This window comes from Stegastes partitus, unplaced genomic scaffold (genome assembly GCF_000690725.1).
Source record: "Stegastes partitus isolate 25-593 unplaced genomic scaffold, Stegastes_partitus-1.0.2 Scaffold12, whole genome shotgun sequence".
Taxonomy (NCBI): Eukaryota; Metazoa; Chordata; class Actinopteri; family Pomacentridae; genus Stegastes; species Stegastes partitus.
Window position 1 is genome coordinate 1,304,904 of NW_007577743.1, and position 18,492 is coordinate 1,323,395.

The 18,492-nt window shown below is 39.9% G+C and overlaps 1 protein-coding gene across 1 annotated transcript in view; it reads right to left on the bottom strand.

The window, feature by feature from the left end:
* Window positions 1-3,313: 3,313 nt before the first annotated feature.
* The window catches only part of slco4a1 (solute carrier organic anion transporter family, member 4A1), a 52,116-nt gene continuing 36,937 nt past the window's right edge, over window positions 3,314-18,492 (bottom strand). Inside the window, exons 6-12 of the mRNA XM_008288114.1 lie at window positions 16,429-16,583; window positions 15,411-15,681; window positions 14,115-14,277; window positions 9,545-9,720; window positions 8,980-9,044; window positions 8,742-8,890; window positions 3,314-7,724 (exon numbers count right to left, since the gene is read on the bottom strand). Of these exons, the coding sequence (XP_008286336.1) occupies window positions 7,554-7,724; window positions 8,742-8,890; window positions 8,980-9,044; window positions 9,545-9,720; window positions 14,115-14,277; window positions 15,411-15,681; window positions 16,429-16,583 (1,150 nt within the window). The 3' untranslated portion in view covers window positions 3,314-7,553. The remainder of the gene's footprint in view (window positions 7,725-8,741; window positions 8,891-8,979; window positions 9,045-9,544; window positions 9,721-14,114; window positions 14,278-15,410; window positions 15,682-16,428; window positions 16,584-18,492) is intronic.

Here is an 18,492-nt window from a genome sequence, read left to right on the forward strand (position 1 = left end):
TACATTAATGTAGGTTGGCTGTGTGTAGGCTATAATAATCTGTTAATAAGTTAAAATACAGTTTCCCCCACCCAATTTGTCTTTGTAGGTCAAGATCATATTTTCCCCTAATTATTTTCTCAGAATGTACCAGAATCCTTAATTTACATGTAAAATACCCCAAAAATCTCCCGGGGGAGGATACCCCCGGACCCCCCTACAGGGTTCTGGTTTCCAGACCTTCAGCCCCACCTACTATTTTTCTCACCAGCCGCCACTGAACAACAGTCCAGCATTATTTTTAAATATATATTAAAGAAGTTTAGCTTTAGTTTCATAGGATGGTTTCTTCAAGTGTAGACACAAAAGAATCAATTCAACAAAAGAAATGCTTGAAGAAATGTCACTCTCTGACCTCTTCAGAATAAGCTTCTTTTTTTTTTTTGCACAATAACTTAATGTTTAATAAAGTCATGTGACATTTTCCCTTAGTTGTACCTATTACATTACTGAAAAGCACATTTAACTGTTAAAAACTGCAACCAAATCATTTCTACATCCACTACAGTTGTCACAGTCTAAAGCAAAATCTTGTTTTTGTTAAGAATGATTTCTTTTTTTTCTATAACAATCTTTGAACATCAACATGTAGGTAAAAATAAGCCTTGGCTTTAGTCTATTTCTTTTTCGGTTACAGAGCTTGTTAAATTTGCTTTTGTGAGAAAAAATTGTTTAATGCAAGCATGTATAGTAATTATTTGTCAGCTGAATGCACACAATTCAATTTTTGTACCGTAGATTGTAACCAAAATAAACCATTCATTCATTCAACACCATTGGATATTTCATATTTTGAAAAGCAGAACTGCCACAGTTTATTATCTATGACAAAGAGTCACAGACTCAAGCACTGGTACCCTGGATGTTTTATCTGTTTTTTAATAATTCACCAGGGACAGCTTTAAAAGGTGTATTTTATTTATTACGAAGCGTGTCAGAAAAGCTCCAGGACTACAAAACCACAAACTACGAGTTTTTCCCTTCAGACAATCAACCAACACGTCTACAAAGATATCCTGCGGCGTTTGCTTCATTCAGAAGAGGCAGAGTTATGGCAGGACAAGTCGTGGCTGCTTCACAATGACAACAGGCCTGCTCACAATTCCCTCAACATCCAACAGTTCCTGGGTGAGAACAACATGGCCGTGCTGGAGCAACCTCCCTACTCACCCCACCTGGTTCCGTGTGATTTTTTCCTCTTCCCCAAGCTCAAGGGGGTCATTAAGGGGACCCGTTTTGAAGACGTGGACGACATCAAGATAGCTGCGACGGTGGAACTGCGGAGGACCTCGGAAGAATCCTTCCAGGAATGTATGGTGGCGTGGCAGAGAAGGCTGGGAAAGTGTGTTAGACTTCAGGGTGATTACTTCAAAGGGGAAAACTTGTAGTTTGTAGTTTGGATTTGGAATATATCTTTTGTAAGACCAGTCCTGGAACTTTTCTGACTGACCTCTATAAATATCAGGTGGTTGGTCAAAACAGGTTAGAATAGATGTTGTGGTTCTTTTGTGTCAAAACTATTTTCTCATGATGGAATGACATCTAACACTTTCATGAAACTGACTCTCATGAGGACCTCCCCAGGTAAGGAAGACTAAGAGTTTCCCACTGCTGCACTGAAAGTTCATTAGAAAACAATGATTACCAGGAGCTCAGATTAGAGCCCAGATCAATACCTGCCAGAGTTCAAGCAGCAAGACACATATAACTGCTAAGAGGAGTCTGTGAGAATCGGGCATTTATGGTAGAACTGCTGGAGGGAGACCAGAACCGAGAGAGACCAGGAATAAGAAGAAGAAGAAGAAGAAGAAGAAGAGAACCAAGAAACATCATGAATGGACTTAAGACCAGCAGAAACCTGTACTTTGGTCTGATGACTGCAGATGTGAGATTTTTGGCTCCAAACACTATGTTTTTGTAAGAAGGTGAATGATTTTTATCTGCATCTGGGGTTTCTACATTAAAGCAAGGAAGAGGGGCAAAGGGGGGTTAACACTATTAGAGATTTACTCAGAATTCAAGACAACAGGGCAGCTCACCTCCAGAATCTGTAAGCTCTGTTTGACCAAGAACAGAGTGAAGGAGTGCTGCATCAGATAAGATGACCTGTACAATAACCTATGTATACCCAGCTGAGATGGTTCGGGATAAAGTGAAGCCCAGAGTGAAGGAGAACCAGCCAACAAGTTCTCAGCATACATTTGTGTAAAAGAAAAAAATGCATCACCTGGTAACTTCACATTTCTAAACCTTTTTTTGCGCTAGTGGCCAGCATCACAAACAAAAATCTCAACAAAACATATTTCGGAATAGCTAAGGAAAAGCTGATGTCATAAAATACTACAACACAATAGTTTTTTTGTTTGTTTGTTTTTTTGTTTTTTAATATGTCTGTTTCCGTTAATCTGATGTCTTCAGCAAACTCTCTTAATCTAGTTCCTTGAAATGCTGTCCTTCGAACCAGGAACTAACAGGAACCGCGGTTAAGGTGAGAGACTGCAAGAGACTCAACATAGCAATAAAAGAATTGTCTGTTTGTGACTGTTTGAGTGACAGTACTTCCCCTTTTGTGTCAGATTGTGTGTGTGATACACAGAAATCAGAAAGCTGGATTTTGCTCTGGAGACTGTGGAGACCCTTTGATCTCTGAATGCAGTGAGCCTTCTGGGAAATTCCTAAATAAAACTATCAGAAAATACATTTATGTGTCTTCATGTTCATAGATTTTCACTACAGCTAACTAATATTTGACAGATGCATTGTAAATATTTTAAAACAAACATTTGGAACCTTTACAATAATTGTATTGCTTGAAATGTTATGAGAATTACTCAAGCTGCTTCAGTTTATCATTTTAAAAGAAAAACCAATGAAAGGCACCATCATGACGCAACCAAAGGCTGACTGTAAATCTTGCAAAGCGTGCATGCATAGCTAGACATGTCAGTCTTAAATGATGGATTTAGTAAGAACTGTTGGCAAATTCTTAGGTTATTCAAACCACAATTACAGTTTTAAGGGATTCACTTTTTTTTTTTGAAAGTCTGTCAAGACGGTGAGAGAAGGTTAAGGGGATGATTTGTTGAAGCCTGTTGGAGAATGATGAGAGCGCAAAGCTGTTACCTGAGTATAAGTAGGAATTTAAAGAAGACTAATTAGAGAAGTTGAAGTTGTGTGTATGGTATTTGTTCCTTTCTCATCTCAAGAAGATTACACACACACACGCACGCACGCACGCACAACATGATAAAAAGAAAACATCTGAGACACAATCTGCTGTTCAGATTTTGTAATTAGAAAACACTTGACATCTTTGAATTTCTTTCATAAAAAGATCATTGATTTCAAGTCCACTGCTTCCATTTCTTTTTTCTTTCTATCTTTTTCTTTTCTTTTTTTTTTTTTTAGAAAAACACAGTACCAAAAACAAAATAAAAAAGAATAAAAATCGTTTTACAGAGTGGCTTGTCAAAGCTCAGGGACTGATTTCGAAAGCACAACTAGGAGAACTGCATATATACATTCATATGGAAATCAAACTCTTCAACATCAGGTGTTTAGGTCAGTCCGTACAAGAGCAGAGTACATGATGACAACAATAACACAGGCAACACAAGTAGGTTGTGTTTCACTATCACATAAACAATGTAGACAAGACGTGGAGGTTTTGACAGAGGGTGGCCGGGGCAGCATTCCTGTTATCATCACACAGTAAATGCGAAACTCCAATATAAGAGCTGAAATATTATAAATAAATTAATTGCATAAATAAGGCCAATGATAAACAATAAAGTACAAGAGTTGTTAGGCAAAACTGCTTTGGCACATTTGTCGACTTACAGTACTGTGATATTTAGGTCCAAATAACAGGCTGATTTCTTTTACTGCATGTCGTGCCAGTTGTGCATCACCTTCAGCAGCCCCAGCTTACAAACTACTTCCCAGAATATCTCTGCCACAAAACACTTAAAGCCGCCAACCACTGTGGCAGTCACTTCATCCCTTTTGACCAATAGAAGTCAAATCAGAACTGAACAAACGGAGAGCTCCAAAATGTCAGAAGCCTTTGTAGCTGATTAGCTGTGTGACAGAATGTACTTCATCTCATCAATGTATCTGTCATTCAGCATTTTTAAAGCAGTTTATGAAGTTTATTGTCAATATGCTAAGACAAATATACAGCACCAACTGTTTGTGATTGCAACCGTTGGGACTTTAATAAACAATTGATATTCATTGTGCACAAACTCCAAACCCCCTTGATAATTTACCAGTGCATGTACACTCGAAAAATGTAGATGTGTGGACTCAAAAAGTTCAGGAAGTTTCTAATGGCATTATGTTCAACCAACAAATAACGCTACAGGAATTAGCTGTTCATCTACAATCAAAGGTATTTTGATTTACTTTCTGACATTGTTAATGCATGACAAGATAGAGGAAAGGACTTGAAATCCTGAACTTAGTGAGTTTGAATTAGGAAAAATTAAGTTATTGAACCAATTTCATTAAGTCACATTTTGTTTTAAATCAACTAATACAGAAATTTGAGTTTAAATCACTCACAATATTAAGTTAATGCATTTACTAACATTATTATGTCAGCCCAGAACATCAAAATAATGTTTGCAATTAAATAGTTTCTTTATATAAGCTAATTAGTGTTTTTCCTCGCAGACATGCATTTATTTAGGCGATTGGAATAGGCCCCTTAAATTACTTTTTAGAACCTAAATACATCTTGGTTTCATCCATATCCATTAAATCTTCTCTAATTTTGAGCAATAAAGGGATTTTTTAGGAAAGCTGAATTCCTGTCCTGGACTTTACTTTTTTATTTGATTGCTTTTTTTCAGGTTTTCTTACTTTGGGAAGAGTATCTGAATACTAAATGATGCGACACGGCTAACAAGCTCAGAAAGATTCCTCCATTTCTGACTCTCTCCGTTGTTTCAGCAGTCATCACTGGAGACACAGCCTCAATTGACCTTTTTAGAGTGGACATTTAGCTTGTCATAACAGGAAAAGTGCAGCATTTAAAATAACTGCATTCCACTTAGGTTAGCCAGTTCTAGGATCATTTTATTGCACAGTCTGGCTTAGTGTCATGATTTATGAGGACACCTAACGACACTGAGACATTGTTAATGATTTTCCTGCTGTGACAGATCAACATGTCCTCTGTGAAAAGGTCTTCTGGTCAAGGTCCAAATTCACATGCCAAGTCCACCATGGACGTACAGATATTCGCACATATTTTTGCAGCAGCTCCACAGAAAACAACAGATTATATTGCAACATTTTACTATTTTAAAAGCAGGTGTTAAAGGTGGAGTATGTGATTCTAATCCAAGACAGTTTATGTCAAAATCTGCAAATATCTCTGCAAGCTGTCTGCTCTGTGTGTGCACCAAAACAAAAAAACAAAACAAAAAAATCTTGTGGTTTTACACATTCTGTCTCTGCAAATGGGAAACAAAGTGGCTCAGACCGATCCACCCAACACTGCTCCAGTGTTCTCAGAATTACTTACTCCACCTTTAAATGCCTGCTTTGCTTTAACACATACTTTGCAAATGTATATTTCTTTTAAAGTGCAGTTATTCAATTCCTATGGAAGAGTAGCATCAGAGTGGTACTACCAAATCGGCCAGCAGAGCAATCTATACATAGATCTATTTTATGTAGATCACAAAAGTAATGTGATTTTTTCTGTCCCTGCATTACTGCTTTGAAATACAATCTCTTATACATATGTGCTTTTCTAATTGAAAATATATTTGTGCTGCTGTACTGTGATTAATAGTTTATGTTCACGTTACATTAATTCAATTCACAGATCAATCCTTGAGATGTGTTTAGAAACTGAACTGTTTGCCGCAGAGAGAGACTTTTGTATATGCAGTCCCACGATTCAGACAGGATGTAAGAACAAAAACAAGCCATGAAGTCTAAGGATTTCTTCACAGACCTCCATGGTAAAGCTGTGGTGAGGCATAGATCAGCTGTTTCTAAAGCCTACTCTGTTAGAGCACCAGAAGTCCTATGTGGAGATGGAGAACCTCCAGGAAGGATGACCGTCTTAGTGGCACCTTCTCACTCAGGCCTTTTTGGTAGAGCAGCTCAACAGAGGGCGCTCAGAGTAATGGCATGTGTCCACAGAATCCATCATTTTTATACTTCCCATTTATTGTCTACATAAGTAGGAGACAGTTTGAGAGATGGGGCGTGTCTTTTACTGCTCCTTATTTGGAAAAAGTTGAGCTAAATCAGGAGATGCTTCTACAAACTCTCGAAAAACTTTTGAACAAACTCGATCCAAAATAAAGACAGATTCATGGGCTGCACGGCTTATTTTTCACCTTGTGATTTCAGAAGCACATTTTGGTGAACTGTTTTTGTAATACAACAGAAAGTTTTCAAGTGAGCCACCATTTTGGTTTCGGTTTGAAATCCAGGAGCACACAGTCCACAAGTGAAATATTCGTGTCATCAGGCGCCAGTGTTTGCACAGTTGTACGAGGCTGTAGTCTGTATTTGTTTCTCATCTACGGTGATATGGTCCAGTTGAATGCCCATCAAGCATCTAATGTTCAAAGGTAGCGAGACCCCTCATGTTCGGGAACGTCCCATTGGACACCTACTAGAACAGGGAGACCAGTCAGGACTCAGGGAAGGATGAATGCAGCCAAATACAAGCACCTCATACTGAGGCAACAGTTCAGCACTACATTGAACTGAGGCAAACAGCCAAGACAGCTGGCTTCAAGACAAGTCGTCTGAAGTTTATCTCAGTTGCTTCTTTTCCAATCTTGCGACAAGAAAGATCTTTCAGGATAAACTGTCAAAACCCAGGTCTCATTGTGGAGACTTACCCAAGAAGACTTTTTTTTTATGTGTCAGTTCAGATTGTTGAGTGAAAAGTGATGGGCAAAAACAGCAAAAGTATCTATTTAACATAAAGTCTGTGGTACGTCAAGGAGTCTGAATACCTTCTATAGGAACTGTAAGTGCATTTTAATGCTCTTTATTGGATGTATGATATAAATATGATTTGGCTTCATTGTTGCTGACCTGGGGATCTTGTACACTATATTACATTATGGCTTCATCTATGTGTAGATAATAAAGCACTGTAACTATTTGCCGGTGCAGATGAAAGAACAAAAGAAGGTGGATATAAATGCTTTTTTTTTGTTGTCACCACATCAAAAATGCTTTTGAAGGACGATGACATGACGTAATGATTCTGAAACACAAATGTCATTGGACTCACATTCTGAAAAGTCATTTTTACTGATTAGTTTTGACATATCTGTAGAAATGCTTCTTAGTAGATAAAAACCTCTGTTGTTTGGCACCAAACACTCACACACATGCGGTCAAAGCAGGGATTACTTCCAAGACAGCAGCTATAGAAAGTTGTTTTTGTGTGCATGAAGGCATTCTGGCAAATACACTCACACACAAACACACACAATCAGACAGCCTCACTGGTTAGCGGGTGTCGGACATCATAACCGGGCGTGCAGGTTGACGATGACGCCGTCCTCAGGCAGGTCTTTGACAGGCAGGTCACTCATGTGTCCCGTGCCGTGGTCGGTGCTCTCACAGCTGGTTTGCGGTGACTCTGGAGGAGGCTGGTACAGGATGCTGGCTACCAGGAAAAAGACCGTCCCCAAAACCTGAAATACAGGGGTCGCAGCATAGATGATAGTGGCGAGGAAGACACGTCTCTAGTCCGGGTTAAATGCACATAGAACAATTTTAAAAGAATATTTTAAAATAGAAATGGAATAGTTTGACATTGTCAGAAAAATTCTTGACGATTAGTGTAGCAATCAGCCAACAGACTTGTCTAAGTTGGGAATTTCACAATGCAGTGTGAAGAATTCAAAATATTTCTACAAATTACTTCACAGATTCTTTGGAGTCATGACTGATCGATCAGCACAACGTTGCTTGCTAGGGTTCTCCTTTTTATATTTATTGTTTTAATTGCTGCGGGCTGCAAGGTGACTCAGTGGTTAGCACCGTCGCCTCACAGCTAGAAGATCCCCGGTTCACGTCCCGGTTAGGACGCCTGGGATCTTTCTGATTGGAGTTTGAATGTTCTCCCTGTTCAGCGTGGGTTCTCTCTGCTGTTCATGTCCAAAACATGTTGAGGTTAATTGGTGATTCTAAATTGCCCACAGGTGTGACCAGTGCTGAATTTGTTACTGTTCATGTGTCTGCCTGCACTTCAGCCAAAAAGTCCCTGATTTTTTTTTTTTTTCTTTTTTTACACTAGCATTGATCATAGCTGAGTCAGTAAAAATGCCATGGTTGTGCTGTGGAGCACAGAATGTTTTGTTTTTTAATAAATTGGAATAGTGCCAATTAGAGTGAATTTTTAGGTAAGAATGCAGAATAAAGTGATTTTTGATTAAACATAACTATTTTAAGCATGTATTTGGTTAAGTTTACCAAGAGATGAGTAGTTCAAGTACTGTTGAAAAGTTGTTGAAAGATTTTGTTTTTATAGTTTTGGCTGATTAAAAGGTGTATTATTTTGTTTGTGTTGGGGTTCAGAGGGTTAAGAAAGCTAAACCAAAGTAGTATTCTTCTCCTCTGCCCGTGCTGATTATTGTGTACAGCAAAATTTTATATAAAACATGAGAATGTGAATCTGAGAGAAACTGCCGTGTCAGCCTGTATGTTACCTTGTAGATGATTCCAGCTACTAGTGTGTACCGGCTCATGGCTGAGTTGTGGTAGAGATAGCAGGAGCCCTGCTCTCCACACTGATCCTGCCACAGCATGCAGGAGATGTCAATCACTGATCCGAACGCTATGGGTCCCGGAATACCACCTGTGAGGAAGACAGACAGGAGAGAATAAGACACTTTGGTTGTGATTCAATGTTAGAGGTAAACTTGTAAAACGATGCACTGGGCCTACCAAGTGTGCGCACCACAATCCACTGGATACCAAGTCCAAAGGATCTCTGGCTGTCTGGAACACACCTACACAGGACATTCTTGGTCAGACATGCAGGCATAATGAAGCTCCAACACCGTTTTCCTCAGCTACATCTGCTCCATCCGTTTAATCTTTCACTCTGAATCACTGTGCTGCCACAGACACTCTGTTGGGATCATTAGTGAGCTGTTGTTGCGGTTGTAAAAGTGGTAACAATCCTACAGAACAATTTCCTGATAAAGGATATGTACGTGAAGTAGTAGAGTGACACTGGTTGCAGCTGTATGAGAACAGTTGTTAAGAATTTGAGACCATGAGCACAATATTGCACATAAACCCACTGATACCCAACACTGGCATTGGAGCATCCCTAATTCAGTCTGTGTTTAATCAGTTTAACATCACTTGCATCCAGCATTCTTTCAAAAAAGTCCCACATATCCAGGTATCCAAAGAATTTTTAGAAATAAATAGAAAAATGATGCTGTTTGATATGTTGAGCGAAAACTACTTGGCGCTCAGAGAGTTAAAGGTTTTCACCTACCTGAGTGTGGCAGTGAGCGCTGGGATGCTACAGAGGAAGGTGAAGAAGATGATGATGAAGAGCAGGGAGAGGAATGTTGGCATGTGGTGGCAGGAGCTGCCACACTTCCCTGCCAGAGCAAAGCCCTCCTCCCCCCAGGACACATTACCCACCACACACCTACATCCAGAGTACACCTACAAACACACACAGACACAGACTCACATAATGTAGCGGAGGACATACTGAACTCAAAGTCAGCTCTTTACACGTGTTAACTTAAAGAAATACATCCATCCATTATCTATACACCGCTTAATCCTCACAAGGGTCGCGGGGGGCTGGAGCCTATCCCAGCCGACTTAGGGCGAAGGCAGGGGACACCCTGGACAGGTCACCAGTCTATCACAGGGCTACACTTAGAGACAGAAAATCAAGCACACTCCCATTCACAATTTAGAATCACCAATTAACCTCAACATGTTTTTGGACTGTGTGGGAGGAAGCCAGAGAACCCGCTGCACAGGGAGAACATGCAAACTCCACGCAGAAAGATTCCGGTGTCCTCACCGGGACGCGAACCGGCAACCTTCTTGCTGCGAGGCAACAGTGCTACCAACTGCGCCACCTTGCAGCCCCTTAAAGAAATACAGAGAAAAAAAAATGTAATTAAAAGCCCAGTTTTTAAATCCAGTACTGGACAACGGGTGACGCCTACAGCGAAGAAGAAAAAAAGAAAAGTGGTGCCATTTTTTCTGCAGAGCTTTGCACAGTTAGTAGAAACACTGGATTTAAACATTGGCTTGTCCTTTGGTTAAGATGTTTTCATCCACAGGCGGTGCCAGCGATGGACTTGTGGAGCTTAAATCCCAAATCTCTACAGCATAGCGCCGACCACTGAGTGTTCATCACAAGTGCATTCTGTTTGGAACCAATGTGCTTTAAGTACAATGGTAATACAGGATGACAAGCTCCACACAAGCACAATAAAAAACATGATGTCGGCATAAGGAGAAAAACTGCTCTTTTTTTGTGTGTGTGTTTGGCTGAACAACATTAAAAAAGTCAAAAGAGAAAACAGTGTTTGCATCCAGTTCACAAGAACAGGGCCAAGGACGTGGACAGAACATACAAGAAACAGTATCTAGTCTACTTTTCAGGTACAAGGCAGTGGATGAGTTTGCTGCACGGATAATTGACATCGTCTAAACTTCTAGGCTGTGCATTAAAGTCTACAGAGGGGTCTGCACAGACCCTAGTGGATACCAAAAGTTGTCCTTTAAACTGCCTTGGGTTCAGGAAGTAATTGTCTACAGTTTCTTCGTTCAGTCGCAGCTGATAAATTGTTAATTAGCTCCTATTTCAAACAGCATGACTGAATTATTTCATTCACTGATGGTTGAAATCAGATGTGTGAGTATTTTAGCTGCATACTTACTGTTAAGGATGTAGTTTGCAGTGGGGTTGATATGGGCAGCAACATTACTGAAGAAGTGTTTCTAATATCACGACAATAGTAGAAATTAAATCAATATATTGCAGTCCAGTGACACCACCACTTACTGCAACTCGACTAAAAATGTATGGTTAAAATAACATCTGAGAAGGTCAACAAATTTTCTAAAAGCACAATTTGTGGGGAATCAGTTGCAATGCATTAAGCTGCATAGACGGCAGTGGCGTCATTAGGCCTATTTTAGGGGGGCTTCAGCCCCCCTAAAATGTTCTTAAGCCCCCCTAAATAATTTTATGTACATTTATTAACTTTTTTTTTTTTTTTTTTTTTTTTTTACAAAAAAGTGCCGCCAAATTCATTAAAATGTGGCCAGAATATGAGTTTAAATAAATAATCATATAACCAGTTATTATTAACTTAAATGTGATCATAAATATTTGTTTCCCTTCTTTTGATCGTGAAAGGTCGAAAGTCAGTCAGTGCGTTGTTATCCAATCCATTCCACTTGCTCTATATAGAGCACGCCCACATCACTGAAAAGCAGTCCACGTTTTCCTTGCAACCTCGGTTGCAATGTGTGTACCGGGAGCGGAGCACACAGAACCATCTAGAACAGCATTAGAAGAGCAAGAATGGATATTCAAAATTTTTTCAAGAAAGTAAGTATTGGTCACTGCTTATAGTAACAATAAGTTAGCTCCAGCCCCCCAGCTAACAGCAGGAAGTCCCACGTAATTACCAAATGGTCCCTGTTTGACTAATAAAAACCTGGCACTCTGAGGGAGAGAGCCCCATGTACAGCATGAGATGTGTGCTGTACCTGCATGTCTTACCTTGTTGTTTTTCGGTCAAAAGCTACATTTCAGCTCTAAAAGAACGCTGCTACTTAGCTAGCTAGTTAGTCTGAAATGCAATGTGAAGGTCCTGGTTGTATAGAGTTAGGTGTGCACTCCTCCTCATACTGTCTTTGGGATGACTTCCTTCTGGAGCATCAGCTCCAGCATCAGATGCACACCGTGAAACAGCTAATTCACGAAAGATAATGTCGATAATAATAATGGCAATAAGAATGATAGTCAGAGTGAGAGGGGAGAAGCTTCTACTGGAAAGGCGAATCAAAAGGATTTCACAGGATATAGTCATTTGTGGTGCAGACAGTCTTGGAATTTTAAGGAAATTGATATGAATATGAAATATGAAACATTTCAGTCCAAGTGCACCATATAAGACTTATTTAACTTGAGCTTTTATTTAGGAGAGTACTGATTGGAAAGTGGAGATAGCCAAGAAAGAGATGGATAAGCCAAATTTGCCGAGTCCAAATATTTTTCAAGAGTACCTAATATGTAATTCTAATTTATGTAATTAAGTAATATTTTTTTCAGGGCTTGAAATTACAACCACTTTAGTCACATATGTCCTCAAAATGTAATCTGTGCAACTTCAAAATATTTGGGAGTAAAAGATTATTGTGTTGTGAGTGAAAGTCATGGCATCACTCCTCATACTATCTTTATAAACGTAATGGTGGCCTAAAACATTTACACAGTAAAGTATTTCTGTTAAATCTGTCCAAAAAGTGAAATTTCTCAGTTTTTGTTAGTCGTTTGTGGAATTAAACGTTCACTCACATTCTGTGCATCTCTTGGGGGCTAAGCCCCCTCTTTCCTTAAAACCTAGTGACACACCTGATAGATGGCTTTCTAATATGGTACTTTATTTATTTAAAATGCAATATTTAGTGACTTACTCATGACCCCAGACTCATTTCAAGATTTTGGGGTTAAGCTCTGGATTGCTAGTGACCCGACCATCGCTCCGGTTGTGGTCTGGGGCAAACAGTATTTTTCTTGTAGATAAAATACTGTGGGCACAGCCAGATAACTGCTAAAAAAACAACACATTTCTTATCACCTCTATAACATCAGTGCTCCAAATACTGCATTCAGTGTCATCGTCTCATATGGGGCTGATGGTGCAAAGACAGAGTGTCGCTGGTGCAAGTTTCTGCTTTTTCAGTTTTTTCTAATAAGGGTAAAGTAAAGGACTACAACTTGTATCAGATTTATCAGAATGGACATGTCCTGTTGCACAGAGAAAAAGTTTTCTGCTCCTGAGCTTAAAATAAGAGTGAAAGAACCCAAACTTCACATGTCAGAGCAGTCAAAAGATCCCATTTCAACACTGCAGAACATTTCAGTACATGGAAGACATTATGTATGTCCTGATCAAGCTTTTTTGCCCCTGATTTGGATATGGATCATTTAATATTTAATATCAGCGAGTTCTAATCCGATTATATTTTCCTCGATAACACACTAATAAATACAACTGAATCGCTCTGTGATGTATTAAGAACAAAACACATTTCTGTTTCGAAGCTCTTTCCGAATGTTACATAGGTGGTCAAGAACCTTGTTGTAAAGCTCTGGTAGGACATCGTCTGAGATATAGTGTGTAGGGTGAGCTGTGGCTCCACAAGCTCCAACGTACTGTAAAAACCTGTATTCTCTACATGCATCCCAGAAAATGTATTATAGATTAGCTCTAGTACCTGGTTGTTCCACCAGATGAAGCCTCCTACTCTTTATTACTGTATAGCGACCTGAGGAGGCGGTCACTGGGACGACAGGCAGTTCATGTTGGCATGCAGGGAGGATTGTGACCGTTTAGCTGGCAACAAGTCACCAAGACTTCTGTGACAATTAACTACCTCTGGCCAGAGCTTATGCATTTAACACAAACTGGGATTTACTAGGGCAGCGGTCCTCCAACATTCATATAAAGCTTGATTATTAAAATTATTCAAAATTTGCATTCCTACTGTCCTGCCATAAATTGTGTTCTCCCTTTGTGACACCTGTGTGATAGTGGATATAAACAAAGCATTGGGCTTAGGTTTGTGCCAATTCCAAACAGTTTTAAAAATGCCTTCATTGGCCTTCATCCTGATCTTTGAGGTCAGATTAGGACATCCCTAGACCAAACGTTAGAGCATAGAGCTCACCTCCCTATATGCAGGCCTTTCCCTATTTGTTCATTTGTTTTGATCTGATCTGCTTTCCAATCCTAAAAAATCAGATGTGAGTTTTCCTTCCATTCAGGGTGAGATAATGTGAGCCAAGTGTGCCACACCTGTTTTCCCGTGGAGACATCGGTGTGGTTGATGGAGGTGCAGCCTGCGTGGCAGGGAGAATAATACATCACGCCGTCTGCCCCACACACAGGGTTGTACAGCTCTCTGACACAACTGCAGTTAGCATTACAGTCCACTGTCAGACTCAGGTCCAAGGATGAGCTGCAGACATTGAGCAAAAAAAGAAATCAGAGAGACCGAGGGAGGCAGGGACAAACAGAAGACAGGAGACAGAGGCAAACAGACATGAAGAGATGGCAAAGAAGGAAGCTGTCTGCATAAATATGGTTGATCATGTGTGACAGTAAATTGCTCCTTGCCAGTACTCTGCATCTTAGAATAAATGATTTTATTGAAAATTTTGTGAATGAGAATAAAATTTAATCATTGGAAAACAAATTAAATTTTATTATGGTGACAACATTTAGTTTTTGATATTGTAAACAATGCGATAAGGAAAAATATTTTTTCACTGGTAATGCGAAGTCGGATCCACAGACATTTTATGCTAAAACGCACCGCCCCACCCCCACTATGCTATCTAATAAAGGAAATGTAAAGAACACAAGATTTATAGAATAAAATCACACTGTCCCACTGAAAATTCAACAACAAGAAAGTATTCGTAACACAGCCGAGAACCAAAGGCTCAAAGGTCCAAAGGTAAACTTAAGATATAAATTTAGGATTACTGACAATGCTACAACAGGTGTGCAAAATAGTACAACTTGTTTGACTTGAATGATAAGGTGCTTGAATTGTTTTCCGTCATTGTGTTTTGTGTTTTAACAGTCCACCAAGCTCATCAAACATTCAAACAACACTCTGATCCCAAGACACTTTCTGGGTGTTTTTTTTTTCTGGTCACATTTTTCCTCACTATGGATCCATGTTTCACAGAAATGCAACTTTGTTTTCTCTACGTCTAGCATTGGTGGTGTTTTTTTTTTCATAGCGGGGTATGACTGTATGTTGGAGTGCAATATGAGTCCACAGAGAGTAAAACTATGACAGGCTTGGGATTTAGAGGTTTAAGTAATGTGTCAACCCAGCGGCAACTTTTGGGGCTGAGAAATACAAGAAACACAGAAGTTCCAAAACAGTTCCTGACATGGCCACTTGAGGCTGGCTCCAATAGAAAGTCAGTCAACATGGGAATAATTTGACATGTTTACAGAAAACACTGTTTCACTTAGTAAACTTGAAAACAGACCTACCAAACTATAACGTTACCAGCTTCTAGACTACCTAACAACAGTCAAAGACCAACATGTGCTGACTTAATCATCACCTACCTGTTTCTAGGCTGCAGCTTGCTGGGTTTGTCATACAGGTGTTTGTACTGGTCCAGTTGCTGTTTCCCCATCAGACCCGACTGGTATGGTGCTGTGACACCAGCCATGGGCACGTTGGGGCAGTGGATGAGGAAGATAAAGATGGCAAGCAGACTGACCATGGCGCACATCATGCAGAAGCGGATGATACCTCGACAGCGCAGGTTCAACCTCTTCACTATGTAGCCCCCCAAGAAGGTGCCTCCGCCTCCCGCTGGTACCACCATGTATCCTGGAAGGGGGGAACAATGGCATAATGATGCATAATGGCAGATTGCAATTTATCTTCAAGGAAGATACGCTTGAAAGAAAATAATGTTGAAACGGCCAGATCTTTATGGCATTTCCTGTGAATGATCTCCAGAGGACGTATGTTATTGGGGACCCCTGACCCTTCCTCAAACACCACTATCGTGACCAAATCTCTCCTGGCATACAACATGCAGGGACCCACACCCTTAAAGAGCAGCAAGACTTCCAGCCTGAAAGATGCTATTCCTTACTTTTCTTCTCTCTGTGGTGGTTCTGCATTTGTTTGTTCATTTTTTTGTTCATTTTTTAAAAAAAATTCGATTGATTTATGTCATTTGGTTAATTTTGGGTGTCTCTAGATCCCTTTTACTCTCTTTTAGTCAATTTGCACATCTCTCTGGGTGTTTTGCATCTACTTTTGGTCATCCTGCAATTAATTCTGGTCCTTTTATAGCTCCTTCTGGGATAGTGGTGAACAAGAAGAGGAGGTTTCAGTCAATACATTTTTTACTGCCAGCACATAGATCTGTAATCTATGGGTCAAGGTAGACAACAAGTTAGGTTAGGAGGAGTAGAATTACAGATATTTAATGTCTCCAACACTGCCAAATGACCTATACAGGACAGGCTTTATTCAGTTTGACATATAAAGTAGCAATTACACACGAGTTTGCTCAGATTTTTGGACCACATGTTGTTTGACTCTACCTCTTTATTTGTTACTTACCGAACCATGTGGCCGCCTCTGATGCACTTAGACTGAACTGTGACTCCAAAAACTTTGGCCCAAAGGTAGACATTCCTGCGATGAGGGTGGCCTCTGTAGCCCCAGCCAAACACAGGAACAAGAACGTGGGGTTTTTTAAAAGAAGCAGCACAGATCTGGAACGAGAGAGGCAGAGAGAGATGACAGAGAGTGGAGGGGAGCGGCAGAGTGTGCAGCAACTGTAACTGAATAAACTTTAGCTTCCCTTTTCATTAAAGCGGGCTGCTGGAAATGTTGCTAATACGATACAGATAAACACGGCACTAGATCCAAAGATATATCATCATGTTACATAACGTGCCATGTAATCCTCTGTAATCCCCACAGAGGCAGAGGAAGAGATGACCTCACACTGTAGCTGCTGAGCTCATAGTAAACAGAGTTGTAAACTGGAAACAGGAGGATCTGTCACTCACTTGTAATGTTCATAACAAGCCTGTCTAATGGCGTGTGTCCACAAGGAGTGTTTTAGATGTGAGGGTTTGCCAGTATTGGACACTTGATGGGAATACAACTAGATGGAGTCACGACAGACAATTGCTGGCTACAGCCTCTTACAACTGTGCCGTCACTGGTTCAACCTGATTGGATGCGTTCTTTTATATTATGAAAATAGTTCACCAAAATGTGTTTCTGACAACATTTGAGGTGAGACATTAGCAGCTGCTGAATATGTCTTAACTTTAGATTGACAACAAGTGTTTCAGAAATTTGCAGAAGCACATGGGAATGAATGGGAAGTCTAGAAATGACAGTTCCTTTGGGAAACAGATTTTACATTGTACGGTCGTGACTCAATAATCCGACACTAAATGTAAAACCTTCTTTTATGTTGGATAGCAAGGTAGTTGAATTGTCAAGCCAGCGGTCGAGATACAATGAGGGCTTGATGCTTGAAGGGTAATTTGTTGTTAATTATTGTTCATAGTTGCTATAATAACTTGTAGGGCTGGTCCGAATAGCACTTTCTGGTCTCTGGATAATCAGGAACAATTAATGATGAATATCTGAATATTCAGAGCGATCAAGGGGGACACATCCACTCTGGGGGAGCGCTCCCCCAGGGTGGACCGGAATGCGCTGGCAGTACTTGACTGCTAATGCTAGTATAGGACAGCAGTTACACTTCTGTTTTCACCATCGGTGACGGCGGCGGAGCGCCACTACCCGTCCGTGTTTACTTATGCAAACACTGAGCACGCTTGCTGCGTGTGACGTTGTCGTGTCCTCTTCTGCGCATGCGGGACACTTTTGGGTCGTTTGAAGTTCACACAGGGGATCACATACAAGTTGCATTTAATTGGAAATGTGAACGAACTCACAAAAAATCGGATTTGACACAAAAAAAAAAAAACGAATTGAGCATTAAGTCCTGTAGTCTGAACGTAGCCAATCTGCCAGATTGTTGTCAGTAATAAGGCATTTTCCTTATTTGTGACATAAAATGTTATGTCGGAGTCGGAATCCAAGGCTGTCAGTATGTTAAGGCTTTTTTTCACGTGTTCCATTCGTTTTTCCTAAAAACTTGTCAGAGAGCAAGGTTTTCAGATTGTTAAGGGTCGTATTATCGAGTGTATCTGTATTTGAAGAATTAGTTTGCAAAACACACAACTCTATCTTCACAAACCTTTAGAAAAACCCATTTTCCATCTTCTACCCGACACAATATCAATCAAACTTAAGTTATCTCTATTTTGGTTACGTCATTTTTACTCAGTCAAATCCACTCAACTTTAGTTTGATTGATATTATCTCAAGCAAACAACAAAAAATAAGCTTTCTGAAAATCTACAAAAATGGAGTTATCTGTTTTTGCAAATGAGCTCTTCATTTGTTTAAGCTAGGACATAATTTGACTGATCAGTGTTCTGTTTCTTTTGTGATTTTAGGTATGGTCTACCCTAGTCTTATTCCCTATTCAAATACTACCCTTTGGTAGGTTTATTCATACACATTTTGCTGTTTTTCATCCTTATGTCAATAACACGTGTGGATAATTAGGGGCCATAGACTCCAGCACATTTG